This window comes from Balaenoptera acutorostrata, chromosome 4, assembly GCF_949987535.1.
Source record: "Balaenoptera acutorostrata chromosome 4, mBalAcu1.1, whole genome shotgun sequence".
NCBI lineage: Eukaryota > Metazoa > Chordata > Mammalia > Artiodactyla > Balaenopteridae > Balaenoptera > Balaenoptera acutorostrata.
This window is the reverse complement of record NC_080067.1, coordinates 84,283,940-84,300,188: the sequence shown is the minus strand read 5'-3', so window position 1 is coordinate 84,300,188 and position 16,249 is coordinate 84,283,940. Positions and strand designations below refer to the sequence as shown.

The window sequence follows — 16,249 nt, the reverse complement described above, 5'->3', positions numbered from 1 at the left end:
TTTATATATTAAGTTTGGTTTGTTAATATTTTTGAGGATTTTTATATACACATTCATCAGAGATACTGGCCTATAATTTTCTTTTTTAATTTTATTTTAGAGTATACTTCTTTAACAATGTTGTGTTAGTTTTAGGTGTACAGTGAACTGAAAGTGATTCAGTTATACACATACAAGTATCCATTCTTTTTCAAATTCTTTTCCCATTTAGGTTATTACAGAATATTGAGCCAAGTTCCCTGTGCTATACAGTAGGTCCTTGTTGGTTAACTATTTTAAATATAGTAGTGTGTACATGTCAATCCCAAACTACCAATCTATCCCTGCCACCACCACCTGTTCCCCCTGGTAACCATAAGTTCATTCTCTAAGTCTGTGAGTATTTCTGTTTCATAAATTAGTTCATTTGTATCATTTTTCTTATATTCCACATATAAGCAATATCATATGATACTTGTCTTTCTCTGTCTGACTTACTTCACTTAGTATGATAATCTCCAGGTCCATCCATGTTGCTGCAAATGGCAGTATTTCATACTTTTTAATGGCTTAATCATATTCCATTGTATATATGTACCACATCTTCTTTATCCATTTATCTGTCAGTGGACATTTAGGTTGCTTCCATGTCTTGGCTATTGTAAACAGTGCTGCAGTGAACATTGGGGTGCATGTATCCTTTCGAACCATGTTTTTCTCCAGGTATATGCCCAGGAGTGGGATTGCTGAATCATATGGTAGCTCTATTTGTAGTTTTTGGAGGAACCTTCATACTGTTCTCCATAGTGGCTGTACCAATTTACATTCCCAATGGTGTAGGAGGGTTCCTTTTTTCCCACACTCTCTCCAGCATTCATTGTTTGTAGACTTTTTGATGATGGCCATTCTGAGTGGAGTGAGCTGGTACCTCATTGTAGTTCTGATTTGCATTTCTCTAATAATTAGTAATGTTGAGCATCTTTTCATGTGCTTCTTGGCCATCTGTGCGTCTTCTTTAGAGAAATGTCTATTTAGATCTTCTGCCCACTTTTTGATTGGGTTGTTTCTTTTTTTTTTTTTTAATATATTGAGCTCATGAGCTGTTTGTAGATTTTGGAGATTAATTCCTTGTTGGTTGCATCGTTTGCAAATATTTTCTCCCATCCTGTGGGTTGTCTTTTTGTTTCGTTTATGGTTTCCTTTGCTGTGCAAAGGCTTTTGAGCTTAATTAGTCCCATTTGTTTATTTTTGTTTTTATTTCCATTACTCTAGGAGATGACTTGAAAAAGATATTGCTGTGATTTATGTCAAAGAGTGTTCTGCCTATGTTTTCCTCTAAGAGTTGTATAGTATCCAGTCTTACAATTAGGGCTTTAATCCATTTTATTTTTGTGTATCATCTTAAAGAATGTCCTAATTTCATTCTTTTACATGTAGCTGTCCAGTTTTCCCTACACAATTTGTCGTAGAGACTGTCTTTTCTGCTTGTGTACTCTTGCCTCCTTTGTTGTGGATTAATTGACCATAGGTGCATGGGTTTATTTCTAGGCTTTCTATCCTGTTCTACTGATATATATTTCAGTTTTGTGCCAGTACCATACTGTTGTGATGACTGTAGCTTTGTAGTGTAGTCTGAAGTCAGGGGAGCTGATTCCTCCAGCTCCGTTTTTCTTTCTCAAGTTTGCTTTGGTTATTTGGGCTCTTTTGTGTCTCCATACAAATTTTAAGATTTTTTGTTTCAGTTCTGTAAAAAATGTAACTGGTAATTTGATAGGGATTGCATTGATCTGTACATTGCCTTGGGTAGTGTAGTCATTTTCACAATGTTGATTCTTCCAATCCAAGAACATGGATATCTTTCCATCTGGTTGTGTCATCTTCGATTTCTTTCATCAGCATCTTATAGTTTTCAGTGTACAGGTCTTTTGCCTCCTTAGGTAAGTTTATTCCTAAGTATTTTATTCTTTTTTATGCAGTGGTAAATGGGAGTGTTTCTTTAATTTCTCTATCTGATCTTTTATTGTTAGTGTATAAAAATGCAACAGATTTCTGTGTATTAATTTTGTATCCTGCAACTTTACATAATTCATTGATGATCTCTTAGATTTCTGGTAGCTACTTTGGGATTTTCTATGTATAGGATCATGTCATCTGCAAACAGTAACAGTTTTACTTCTTTTTTTCCAATTTGTATTCCTTTTGTTTCTTTTTCTTCTCTGATTGCCATGGCTAGGGCTTCTAAAACTATGTTGAATAAAGGTGGCAAGAGTGGACATCCTTCTCTTGTTCCTGAACTTAGGTAAAATGCTTTTAGCTTTTTGCCTTTGACTGTGATGTTAGCTGTAGGTTTGTCATATATGGCCTTTATTATATTGAGATATGTTCCTCAGTGCCCACTTTCTGGAGAGTTTTTATCATAAATGGGTGTTGGATTTTGTTAAAATCTTTTTCTGCATCTATTGAGATGATCATATGGTTTTTATTCTTTAATTTGTTGATGTGGTGTATCACACTAATGGCTTTGCAGATATTGAAAAACCCTTGTATCTCTGGGATAAATCCCACTTGATCATGGCGTATGATCCTTTTAATGTATTGTTAGATTCAGTTTGGTAGTATTTTGTTGAGGATTTTTGCATGTATGTTCATCAGTGATATTGGCCTATAGTTTTCTTTTTTTGTGACATCTTTGTCTGGTTTTGGTATCAGGCTGATGGTGACCTCATAGAATGAGTTTGGGAGTGTTCCTTCCTCTGCATTTTTTGGAAGAGTTTCAGAAGGATAGGTGTTAACTCTTCTTTAAATGTTTGATAGAAATCACCTGTGAAGTCATATGGTCCTGGTCTTCTGTTTGCTAGGAGTTTTTAAATCACAGTTTCAATTTCAGTACTTGTGATTGGTCTGTTCGTATTTTCTATTTCTTCCTGGTTCAGTCTTGGAAGGTTGTGGCTTTCTAAGAATTTGTCCATTTCTTCTAGGTTGTCCATTTTGTTGGCATATAGTTGCTTGTAGTAGTCTCTTAGGATGCTTTGTATTTCTGTGGTGTCCACTTTAACTTCTTTTTCATTTCTCATTTTATTGATTTGAGCCCTATCCCTTTTTATCTTCATGAGTCTGGCTAAAGGTTTATCAATTTTGTTTATCTTCTCGAAGAACCAGCTTTTAGTTTCATTGATCTTGTCTATTGTTTTCTTTGTCTCTATTTCATTTATTTCTCCTCTGATCCTTATGATTTCTTTCCTTCTACTAACTTTGGGTTTTGTTTGTTCTTCTTTCTCTAGTTGCTTCAGGTGTAAGGTTAGGTTGTTCATTTGAGATTTTCCTTGTTTCCTTAGGTAAGATTGTATTGCTATAAACTTCCCTCTTAGAACTGCTTTTGCTGTGTCCCATAGGTTTTGGATCATCATGCTTTCATTTTCATTTGTCTCTAGGTATTTTTTGATTTCCTCTTTGATTTCTTCAGTGATCCATTGGTTTTTTAGTAGCATATTGTTCAGCCTCCACGTGTTTTGTTTTTTACAATTTTTTTTATTGTAGAAGATATTTAATCTCATAGCATTGTGGTCAGTAAAAATGCCTGGTATGATTTCAGTTTTCTTAAATTTTCCAAGGCTTGCTTTGTGGCCCAGCATGTGATCTATCCTGAACAACGTTCCATGTACATTTGAAAAGAATGTGTATTCTGCTGCTTTTGGATGGAATGCTCTATAACTATCAGTTAAGTCTATCTGGTCTAACATGTCATTTCAGGCCTGTGTTTCCTTATTGGTTTTCTTTCTGGATGATCTGTCCATTGATGAAAGTGGGGTGTTAAAGTCCCCCACTATTATTGTGTTACTGTTGATTTCTCCTTTTATGGCTGTTAGCATTTGCCTTATATATTGAGGTGCTCCTATGTTGGGTGCATATATATTTTCTCAGTGGCTATCACCACCCTATGGGAGTGGGTTTGGGGCCCAAGATGCTGGAGCTGAAGTCCCATGTGTCGATTGGAGCTGGTTCCATTCCCTCTAAGTGTGCACTCTCCCCTGCCCCCGGTGTTGGCATCTCCACCCCAGTGGAAGGGAACATAAGAGGAAAAGGGGCTTGAGCAGCCCCCAGTGGGGCTGGGGTATGCCCTGGTATGGTCCCAGCAAGCCAGTCAGAGCCCCAGGCCATTTCTGATCCGCTGCCTTCATGTGCTCACCAGAAGCATCCTCCCTTGCCCTGTTTAGAAGCAGGGCCTGGCCCTAGCTGGCTCTGCTTCCTCCAAGTGTGTGTACCTTCACCCTAGCGGAGAGCAGTTCTGGAGCAAGAGGAGCTGGAGCAACTGCCTGCCGTGGGCCAGGGTGCCTACTGGGTTGGTTCCCATACAGGAGTCAGAGCCCCAGGCTGCTCCCAAACTGCTTCCTCCCCACACACCAGCAGTGGCCGCCCTCACCCTGTTCAGATTCAGGGCTGGTTGCACACCAGCTCCATCACCTCCAAATATGTTATTCCTTAGCAGTGGCAGCCTTTGCCCTAGTGGAGAGATGTGCTGGAGCAAGAGGGGCTGCAGCAGTCTCCAGGTGCAGGCTGGGGTGCACTGGGGCAGTAGTGGGAAACTGGCCAGAACCCTGGGGTATTTTCAGCCTACTTTCTCCACCTTGTTCCTGGGAGTAAGCAAGCATGCGTGAGTGGAGTCTCAGTTTCTTTCAACTCTCTGGTATATCCCACTGGTTTTTAAACCTGCTCAGGGGACTCATCTACCTGATGTCCAACCCAATGGCTGGGGTGCCCAATATGTAGTTCAAACCCCTCAGTCCCCAGGGAGGATCTCCCAACCTGTGATATCCCCTTCCTCTTCTCTGTTTCCTGCTACAAGAACTGGTCCCAGCCTGATCCCCTCTCCTCCCTTCCTACCCGACTCCATGTGGGTCTTTCTTTATAGCCTTGGTTGTAAAAGAGCCTTTCTGCCAGTCTCTAGTTTGTTTTCAGCTAGAGTTGCCCATGTGTAGATCTGTTTTTGATTCATTCATTGGGGGAGGTGAGCCCAATGTCCTTCTACTCCACCATCTTGATCTCTCTCCATTTCTTTATTAAATGCATTTTGTTCGTGAATTGTTTTCTTGATTTTGCTCAGTTGTATATCTGTGTTTTCTTGCATTTCATACAGTTTAAGATGATTATTTTACATTCTTTGTCAGGGAAATCATAAATTTCCATTTCTTTGGGGTCAGTTGCTGGAGCTCTATTACTTTCCTTTGGTGGTGTCATACTTGCATAATTCTTTGTTGTCTGTGTAGACTTACATTGGTGTCTGTGCATTTGTGAAGCAAACACCTCTTCCAGTCTTTACAGACTGGTTTCAGAAGATACAGACCTTCTGTTTGTTTCCCGAGCTGATATGATTACTTCCATAATTGCAGTTGTGCTGCATTGGAGCCAGTTTTGAGGCTTTTGCTGGGTCTGCAGTAGCATCTATGATTTGTGGGCTTGATACTGGGTCTTATGCTGGTGTGGATCCCTTCCAGTCCCCGGGTAGATGTGACTACCTGCAGTACCTTGTTCAGTAGGGTGGGACTGGGACAAGGGTCTGCTTTAGGGTCCATGTATGGGTCCCCAGATAGCAAGCCTATTACCAGGTAAATGGTGGGTGTGGCTCCTGCCAGATCTTGGGTGGGCTGCTGCCTGGTCACTGGATGGGTCCCTGGATGGACAGGACTGACCCTGGACTGTGGCTGAGAGGTGCTGAAATTGAGCCTCAATGCTGTTTCAGATTCCACAGCCAAGATTTGCTCTGCAGTCATGGATGGGTATGTCTCCCTCCAGATCATTGGATGGGCTGAATTGGTCCCTGACTGTGGCCAGAGGTGCTGGAGTTGAGTATAGGGCCCTTTCAGGATCTCTTGGAGTGCAGTTATGTCTTCTGACAGGTCCCTGTGCCAGGACTGCTTGTGGATTGTGGTTGGGAGTATTAGGCCCTTTCAGGATCTCTGGGAGTGCAGACAGGAGTGTGTCCTGTTGGATACCTGTGGCAACAGAACCGTTCACAGCCTGCAGTTGGGAGGGGCTAGGACTCAGTGTAGGGCCCTTTCAGATCTCCAGGGTTGCAGCCAGGGGTGTTTCCTACTGAGACCTTGGACCCTCAGGACTGCCATAGACTGGCAGACTGTAGTTATGAGGAAGCTGGAGTCACATACAGGGCCTTTTCAGGAACTCCAGGGGGGCAGAGACAGGAGTGTCTCCTGCCTGGTCTTTGTGCAAGCAGAAATTCTAGAAGACTGTGGCAGTGAGGGGGCTTGAGCTGAGTATAAACCCCTTTTAGGATCTTAGAGGGTACAGACAAGCGCGTTTCCTATAGGGTTCCTTTGCCAGCATGATTGTTCCTAGACTGTGGCTGGGACTTGCTGGAGCTCTGTTACAGGCCGTTTCAGAATCCACAGTCTAACAGACTGTACCTTACTTCCAGGGGCTTACCTTCAGGGGTTCCCACACCGCAGCCTAGTGAAGCTGGAGCTGGTTCAAAGGTCACTTCCTGTTCTACAGCCAGGAACAAGTTCTTTAAGTTCTTTATTATGCCTATTACCTATACATGAATGAGTGTGACTCCTTTGGGTCCCTTGACATGTGGCATATGCTGGTGACAGACCCAGAGCCAAATGGAGCTGTAGCTAAGTTCTCAGGGGTACAGAGCTATTTCTGTTTCTATAGCTGAGACCACAGTCAGTGAGTCACCTGCCTAAGTGCAAGCCTGTCTCCTCAAAATGGCTCTCTTCATTCTTGGACTGCACCAGGGTTTCACAATCTCCAACCTGGATCCTGAAGCTCCTGTGAAGGCACTTTTGTCTGTGAGTGTAGATGCAAAATTATTGTTGTTGAGGGGGGTTGGTTATGTACAAGGGACATTTTATCCAGCCATTTTGCTGACAAACAATGCTATAGAATGTAATTTCCATCAACTAAGACCAAGATTTTTCAACTCTTTATTTACAAAAATAAAGATAACTAGTAAGCCAAATGTCAGTTGCTAAGTAAGTTAATTTTTTCTTTACACATTAATGTTAATGCTAATTAAAATGTTAGAATCCTTGACTTTAATTATTTTAGACTTGGGAGACCTGGCGTTGATTGTTATTGTCAACATGAAAGTGGTGCAGCTGTTCTGCAGCTCCAATTCTTGATCAATGAGGTAAGGATTTTCTTAGATATTTCTATCTCACACACACAAACACACACATGTTGTGTAATCTTCTTAATATTATTTTTCTACATGCTTAAAGATATATACGTATGCAATATTGTTCATGGTTACATTTTTCATAAAAGACTGTACTCTTGTATTTGTCAGTTTATTAAATTTTAAAGGAAAAATTTTGTATGTACCAGAAGATCCTGTTATTGTGATTGTGTAGTATAATTTATAGATTAATTGTTTAAATGGTTTTTAAAAAATTACTAAAACCCTTTGATTGCTACACTGACCATTAAACTCTCCCTCTACACACTCTCCTCCCACCAATTTGTTTTCTAATCCAGCGTTAATTTTCATGTTTTGTCTTTATCTTCCATTAAATAATCTTTTCAGTTATTTACTTTGGGCTTCTTTGTCTGTATATATCTCCATATTCATTTGTTGGTATACATATGAATAGCTTTATAACAATTGGCTGCCTACCCTACTCCTATTTTTATAGACCTATGGTGATGAGGAACTCCCTAAAGACAAAGTTTGTAAAGCTCAGAAAGTTTGCAGGTCTTCCAGTAGTTGAAGGCTACTTAAGGCTTTCTTGACTCATATTTTTACAATGGATCCTTGAGTCTTTTGAACTCTTTTATGTTAAGTGATCCAGTCAATGCAAAAATGTTTTAAGAGTTTATGACATACCAAATTTGGGCACTTAGGAGATTGAACTCAGTGTGTCGAAAGAAATAAAAAAGAGGTATCACTGGTTGTTTCTTGTGGCATGAATGATGATCTTTTATTCAGTATCTCTATATATTTGCATATATATATTCTAAGAATTTTTACTCATAAACATGGGTGAAATGTTTCATATAACTTTATACTAGAGATACCTGAGGCATGAAAAATTTGTGATATTGGGAAATGTCCACTTTTTACTTCTCTTAGCTCAAAAATCTTTCTCAGAAGGCTGTGAGATTCTCCTTGTTGACCAGCCTAGCATAGTTCATGTTGTAGGCATACTTGCTGTGGGGTACCAAAACGAGAGAGGAAAATAAGGAAGAGCAGGGGAAACATTAAAAAAATATTTTATCGTAATAACTAGTCTTTAGTATCTAGACTGACAACCTTTTTGAAGTCTCAGTGTTACTCTATAGCTCCTAGTTGAGAGATCTCAGCCTTTTGCCTTCTGCATGGATGTTTACTGGCAGGCATAAATTGTTTCCAGGTGATTTTCTCTGTGTCCTGTCCTCTGAGAATTGTCTTCAAGGCCATAAGTTTGCCTCTGTGCTGTTACATAACTAAGAAGAAATAAAGGCAAGCCTTCAACATCTTTCCAGTGTTTACATTGTCTATCCTAAACTGCTCACCTTGATCTGCCTTATACTCAACTTCTGTACCTTTTTCCAAACTTCCCAGCTTCTGACCTCTTGACCTGTGTTTTTATTCAGTTTTTAATCTTTTCACAGATCTTCATTAGTAGTGCTTCTTATGGATTTGCTTTTGTAAATGAGCCCTAGACACCCTGCCAATGTGCTTACTTTCATGTGTCTTGTATTTCTGTTGGCGCTGTTCAGTGGTTCTGTTCACTTCCCTCAAATGCTAAGTTATCTCCTAGTTTTATCATAGAATTATTAATACTGACTTCCTTCCTAGATTTATTCAGCTATTACACTAAGATATTATTGAACATCTGATTTATTTTACTTTCATTGCCTTTGGCATATTATATCTTTTGTATAACACGTAACTATTTACTGTAGAGAATGTTTTATTAATTTCATATATCATAGTCTATCTTCACCCTATCCCAAATGAGTTTCCACTTTCCTGAGAAATGAGATCACTATTCTATATCTCAAAAAAAAATTGTAGTTCATCAAGTACTTCCAAGCAGTCCTAATAATTTTCTAATTTGAATATGTAGAACACTTGAGAACAGTTTACAAAAAAAGCAGACAAACACAAAAATCCTCAAGGCACGTGTAGGATACATTTTATTGCATGAATGTAATTATCTATGAGTTCATTTTAAAATGTATATATCAATGTATACCTCTTTGAATATGTGTATTTACATATTTATATACAAATATGCAAATTGTACACATTTTAAAACATTTTAATGGTTATACTCTCTGATTATGATTATTGTTTTAAAAGTTATTTTTCTTTGAGACTAAAATCATAGGTATATAATATCAAGAGAACCATCATAGGCTACATGAGCATATGTTTGTCGTAGGAATTGTTATGGAACGGCATTTAGATTCCTATATTCTTCTCTCCTCTAATTCCTAAAGAAGAAGTAAATTCTAGGAATTTCAATATAGTTCTTCCTAACATCTACATGGTTGATCATTTTTATATCTGTGATTGATTTAATAAACTGTGAAAGGTTACTTGTAACCGAGTACTTTGTAAAGTATGAAAAGAATTTTAGGTATCTCAGGACTACCATAATTGTGCAAGATCACTTTTACAGAACACATTCAATACTCTAGAGTAGCTTCAGGCTCTGACATAGGGCAAGCATTGACATTTTTTTGCCGGGAAACTCATAATGGCAAAAGTTCTGACATAGTTTAAGATGATCTTACTTAACTCAGTAAAATAAATAGTTTAAAATATGTATATGAAGTCATACATGGCAGCTAATTTTCTGCCCATATGGTGTCTGCCATACTAATAGGTAGAACCCATCCTATTGTATTTGAAGTAGGATTCATTTTTATTTGGAGGTTTTGTATAAAAAGGATCTTAGTATTATTTTTGTAGTTATACTGAATTCTAGTTGGAGAAATATTTTCTTTTATTACAGATGTTTTCTTTTGTCATAGATGAAGCTTCTTGAAGTAAGAAAACAAATTAAATTATATCAAATATACTATATAGGAAGACTATATACTTCTTAACTATATAGAAAATTTTTAGGAAGACTATATACTTCTAGGAAGACTATATACTTCTTTTAGGAAGACTATATACTTCTTAACTATACAGAAAATTTTTACAAACAGTGTACTTTTATATGACCAGATTGCAATTTAAAACTGGGTTGGATATTTGCTTTTCTGTAGAGCTACACGGTATATGTGTAAATAGTAAAAACAACAAAAAAATTAAACTTAGTTTTTCCCAAAGAAAACATAAGAAATCTTTAATAGTCACAATGATTCTTATAATAATAATCCCTCTATTGATAAATGCATATTCCTTGAACTAATCATTCTCACCAATCCATATACAGTAGTTTACCTGCTTCTTCTACTGTTAGCATTCTTAGGCTTCCTGACTGAAGTATGTGCATTGTCCTTCCTTGTATTTCTACATTATATAAATACAAATAACATTAAAAACAGTGAAAAATTTAGTAAATTAGCTTGTTTTTGCTTCACAAAAAAAAAAACATAAATTAAGTAAATCGCTCACTTTGTCTTCATTTTGTTCCAGGGTGCTTTGGTCAGTGCAGGTTCAGATGATACACTTCATTTGTGGAACCTTAGACAAAAAAGGCCAGCTATTCTTCATTCTCTTAAATTTAACAGAGAACGGTAAGAATTGAAGAGTTAAACAATTTCTTAATGTGTAAGAAAATTATTTCCCGAGCAAGTTTCAGGTTAATTTTTGAAAGAATTTTAAAAATAATATTAATAGCTAGAAATAATATTTATGCTTACTTTTATAATAGTTTATTTTCATAGAAAATTCATAATTGATATAGATTCAGTCCTTTTCTAATGGGGAACTCCTAGCATTCTTGTTCTCCTTGCTATAAACTAGGACTTCACCAATGATGTGTTCTTTTCCTTAGGTCAAGGTGCTGAAAACCCAGACCTAAAATTTAAAAGTCAAGTAAATACTAAATGTATTTCTACACCTTTTGATCATGGAAGTTACCTCCTACACTTTCACCCTTTTGCTTAAATATTTTTTACCTTAAAAAAATATGAGGGCTTCCCTGGTGGCGCAGTGGTTGAGAATCTGCCTGCCAATGCAGGCGACACGGGTTCGAGCCCTGGTCTGGGAAGATCCCACATGCCGCGGAGCAACTAGGCCCGTGAGCCACAATTACTGAGCCTGCGCGTCTGGAGCTTGTGCTCCGCAACAGGAGAGGCCGCGATAGTGAGAGGCCCGCGCACCGCGATGAACAGTGGCCCCCGCTTGCCGCAACTAGAGAAAGCCCTCGCACAGAAACGAAGACCCAACACAGCCAAAAATAAATTAATTAATTAAAAAAAAAAATGAGACAGAGGTTTTAGACATCCAAAAATATTGGTACTAAGTGTTGCGCAACATTGCACATCCAAGATTAATATTTTCAAAGATGGTGAATTGATCAGAATTCAAATTCTCCCATTTTAGAATGAAATAATAATTGGAAAAAGAAAATTTTATGAATGGATATGGAAAATGTTATTAGATTTTATTTGTAACAAATTGTCCCAAATTTTAATGTTTCTAGTGTTGGTTTCAACCAGAGCTAGAATATAACAGACATCTACTTAGCTGATAATCCACCTTGAGATGAAGTAAAATTTGTATTTTATTATCTGTATCTGTTATTTAACTATTAAATAATCTGATATTTGTTTATTATTTGGGAAACAGTCAAACTTTTTGGTGTGATTGAGAAGGGCTATCACAGGAAAAATTGATGTTAATGAAAGAAAAAGAAACCTCTGAGAAGTAAATTTACACAGATTAGCAAGTACTAGTCAAAACTGAGTTAGGTAGATAATAGAGACAGGCAGCCACTGCTGAGAGCTCAAGAAAGTGCTTATTTTATTTTGTTGAATGGTAATAGTTCATAAGGAATCATCACTGTATGGGCAGAGCTTAATGAAGTAAACCTGTTTTTATACGTTTGATGAGAAAAAAGGATGGCAGCTATACAGACATTCTTCCTTTTTCTATCTGGAGCTTTTTCTTTTTCTTCTTGTATGCATACTGTAATATTTGAATCATTAACCTTCAATATTCTGAGTAGTATTCATGAGTATTATGTTCACAGTATTTTGGGATTCAGCATCAATGGAAGTTTTTATTAATCCAGTATTTTTTTGAGAGGAGGAAATTTATATTTTAGCTATTTGCTAAAACTAGATAGGACTTCTTTCTTTATATTAGATCTAATTTTGGTTATTTTATTTTAAATTTTAAAATAAGTAATGTAGCAAACATTTCAGGATATGAAAAATTGAAAGGTCAGTCAAGAGTTGTTATACTGTTCCTTGTACCTTTACCACTGAAAATATTACCTACTCAGATATTGCCATATTGATTTTATCTCTTTCTCTGCTTGTAAGATTTTTTGTTTGTCAGTGTTTTGAGTAGATCTGGCCCTACCCTTTTGTGTAGATAGGCAGAATGAGTTTTTTTCCCCTCACAATTGGAATGTTGAAGGAAATGTTCTGGCCTCTTTTATAGCCATTTTGGGGAGAAGAAATGATTGATGGTGATGATTTCCAATTATAATTTTATTAACTCATTTGAGGTATATTTAACTGGTAGGAACATAAAAGACCAAGCTGACAGATTCTGGACAAGTTTAAATCTTAGGAACTTTGCAGGCACTGCCTATTTTTTTAAATTAATGTTTATTGGAGTATAGTTGCTTTACAATGTTTTGTTAGTTTCTGCTGTACAGGAAAGTGAATCAGTTATACGTATGCATATATCCCCTCTTTTTTAGATTTCTTTCCCATTTAGGTCACCACAGAGCATTGAGTAGAGTTCCCTGTGCTATACAGTAGGTTCTCATTAGTTATCTATTTTATACATAGTAGTGTATATATATCAATCCCAATCTCCTACTTCATCCCACCCACTCCCCTTGGTATCCATAAGTTTGTTCTCTACATCTGTGTCTCTATTTCTGCTTTGCAAATAAGTTCATCTATAACATTTTTCTAGACTCCACATATAAGTGATATTATACAATATTTGTTTTTCTCCTTCTGACTTATTTCACTCTGTATGACAGTCTCTGGGTCTGTCCACGTCTCTGCAAATGGCACTATTTTGTTCCTTTTATGGCTGAGTAATATTCCACTGTATATATGTAACACATCTTCTTTATTCTTTCTTCTGTTGATGGACATTTAGGTTGCTTTCATGTCCTGGCTATTGTAAATAGTGCTGTAGTGAATATTGGGGTGCATGTATCTTTCTGAATTATGGTTTTCTCCAGGTATATGCCCAGTAGTGGGATTACTGAGTCATATGGTAGTTCCATTTTTAGTTTTTTGAGGAATCTCCATACTGTTCTCCATAGTGGTTGTGCCAATTTGCATTCCCACCAACAGTGTAGGAGGGTTCCCTTTTCTCTACACACTCTCCAGCATTTATCGTTTGTAGGTTTTTTTGATGATGGCCATTCTGACCAGTGTGAGGTGATACCTCATTGTAGTTTTGATTTGCATTTTTCTAACAATTAGTGATGTTGAGCATCTTTTCATGTGCCTCTTGGCCATCTGTATGTCTTCTTTGGAGAAATGTCTATCTAGGTCTTCCGACCATTTTTTCTTTGGGCTGTTTGTTTTTTTTGATATTGAGCTGAATGAGCTGTTTGTAGACTTTGGAGATTAACCCCTTGTCAGTTGCTTCATTTGCAAATATTTTCTCCCATTCTGAGGGTTGTCTTTTCATTTTTTTTATGGTTTCCTTTGCTGTGCAAAAGCTTTTAAGTTTAGTTAGGTCCCATTTGTTTATTTTTGTTTTTATTTTCATTACTGTAGGAGGTGGGTCAAAAAAGATCTTGCTGTGATTTATATCAAAGAGTGTTCTGCCTATGTTTTCCTCTAAGAGTTTTATAGTGTCCGGTCTTACATTTAGGTATTTAATACATTTGGAGTTTATTTTTGTGTGTGGTGTTAGGGAGTGTTCTATCTTCATTCTTTTACATGAAATTAAAAGATGCTGTCCGACATTGCCTATTTTAATGCTTACAAAAATGTGATATTTATCTTTTTATGAAAGGTAAATTAATTATCTTGAACTTGAGAATAATCATTAATATCACAATTTATTGTGGAGGGGAAAATATCTTTAAATGTATCGTGAATGCAGGGCTTAAGTCAATGAAGGAGAATTTAACCAAGCATCTTTGGGAACTCTAAGCCCTCTTAAATCGGCCATTTAACTGTATACATTCCTATATACTTGTCAACTGAAAGAAAGACACACAATATGAGAGTTGTGAGTGAAGTTTTATTGAGGGTCTTACTGAGGACTGTAGCTTGGGAGATAGCCTCTCAGATAGCTCTGAGGAACTGCTCCAAAACCGTAGGGGAGGAGCCAGTATATATATTAATTTTTTGGCTGGGAAATACATGTAGTCAAGCATAAAAGATTACTGCTAATCACAAAGAACAGACATCTCAAGTTAATGATTTAAGTGCTTTTCTATGTATGGGAAGGTGCAAGAATCTGGGGTCATTGAAATTCTTCCTTAGATATGAATCTTAACTGTCTAGGGACCATATATCTAAAACACAGAATGCTCCATCCTGTTTTTCTCTGTCCTGAATTCCCCTCTGGGGGCACTGTCAGTGGGTGACTGCAGTGGGTTGCAACTTAATCCTTGTAGAACTGGAATGTTGGGCAGTATTCTTTGTTTATGTATCTTTATGCTTATGCCATGTACATATATACATATTTAGTTTATATAGTTCGTAAATTTTAGTTTTTTTTTAATTAGGGCAACTTCAGTCTTTGGTGTTATAGTCTTTGAAGGTAGCAACCAGGCTTAGATTGTTGAGAAATAGGTTTAGATATTCCAGCTGCTTCTGGTGGATGATCTTTGGGTTCCTCTCATATCTGAGTTTATAAACTTAAATATGGAAGAAAAACTTTTGATTTCTGTGATGCATGATCTGAAAAATGAATAAAATCAAACATTTACATTTCAGGCATATTAACAGTCCTTGCTATCACTGATCATAAATCATGTAACGTTGGGGAAAGCCTAGAATTGTTTTCTATGGTTTTCAAGTAAAATTCAACAGATAGGCTATAATATACAGATTATAAAGTATTTGTACTGATTATATCAGAGTTTATTTTTTCTATCTGTGGTGTTCTGCTAATTAGTATTGTCAGAATACTTCTAAGGAATATTAGCTAAACCGCCAGCAAGGAATATGTTATTAAGAACCTTATTTCTGAAGTCTCTAGCAAACTTGACCCATCAGAGTTGGCTTTTGGGGACACTATTTATAACCCCAATTTAAAATATTTTATTGCTTTATAAAGATAATCTGAATTACTTTTCTTTTAAAATTTTCTTAAGTAATTAACATATTTGCCTGGTTTGACAGTCAAAAGATAAAAGTTGTATGTACAGTGAAGGATCTTTCTTCCACTCCTGTCCCCTGGACACTCAGTGTCTATCTGCAGAGCCAAGCAGTGCTATTTATTTCTTGTGTCTTTCTAGAGATTCATTCTGTACACATATAAGCAAATATTATATGTAACATAATTCTCTTCTTTATGTATTTATAGACAAATATGAAAGTATATATTTCTGTTACACAAGTTGTAGCACATTATACAGTTTTGTACCTTGTTTTTTTCTCTTTATATGTTCTCAAGATCATTCCTTATCAGTACATAAAAAGTTTCCTTATTCTTTTTTTGGTGTGTGTGCAAATGTTACCGAACTATCAAGAAACTGTGTAAATATTAAGTGTATGCCTTGAAATAATTTTACATCCATGTAACAAATGTACAATTCAAGAAACAGAAAATTGCTAAAGCCACAGAAATCCCTCTGTGTTACCTTCTAATCACTACCTAACCCCCAAGTGTAGCACTATTCTGATTTCAAACATTGTAGATTAGTTTTGCCTGTTGTTTTTGACAGTTATAGGAATGGAATTGTACATATCTGCTTGCTTGTATTTGGCTTCTTTTTTTAAAAAAGTAATTAATTAATTAATTTGGCTGCATTGGGCCTTTGTTGCTGTGCACGGGCTTTCTCTAGTTGTGGCGAGTGGGGGCTACTCTTCATTGCTGTGTGTAGACTTCTCATTGCAGTGGCTTCTCTTGTTGCGGAGCATGGGCTCTAGGCATGTGGGCTTCAGTAGTTGTGGCTCGTGGGCTCTAGAGCACAGGCTCAGTAGT

General features: G+C 36.9%; 1 protein-coding gene across 10 annotated transcripts in view; it reads left to right on the top strand.

Annotated features, from left to right (window-relative positions):
* The window catches only part of STXBP5L (syntaxin binding protein 5L), a 384,033-nt gene that overhangs the window by 73,395 nt on the left and 294,389 nt on the right, over window positions 1-16,249 (top strand). For all 10 annotated transcript variants that reach the window (XM_057545862.1, XM_057545860.1, XM_057545863.1 and 7 more), the window contains exons 4-5: window positions 7,048-7,129; window positions 10,577-10,677. In XM_057545862.1, the coding sequence (XP_057401845.1) occupies window positions 7,048-7,129; window positions 10,577-10,677 (183 nt within the window). The remainder of the gene's footprint in view (window positions 1-7,047; window positions 7,130-10,576; window positions 10,678-16,249) is intronic.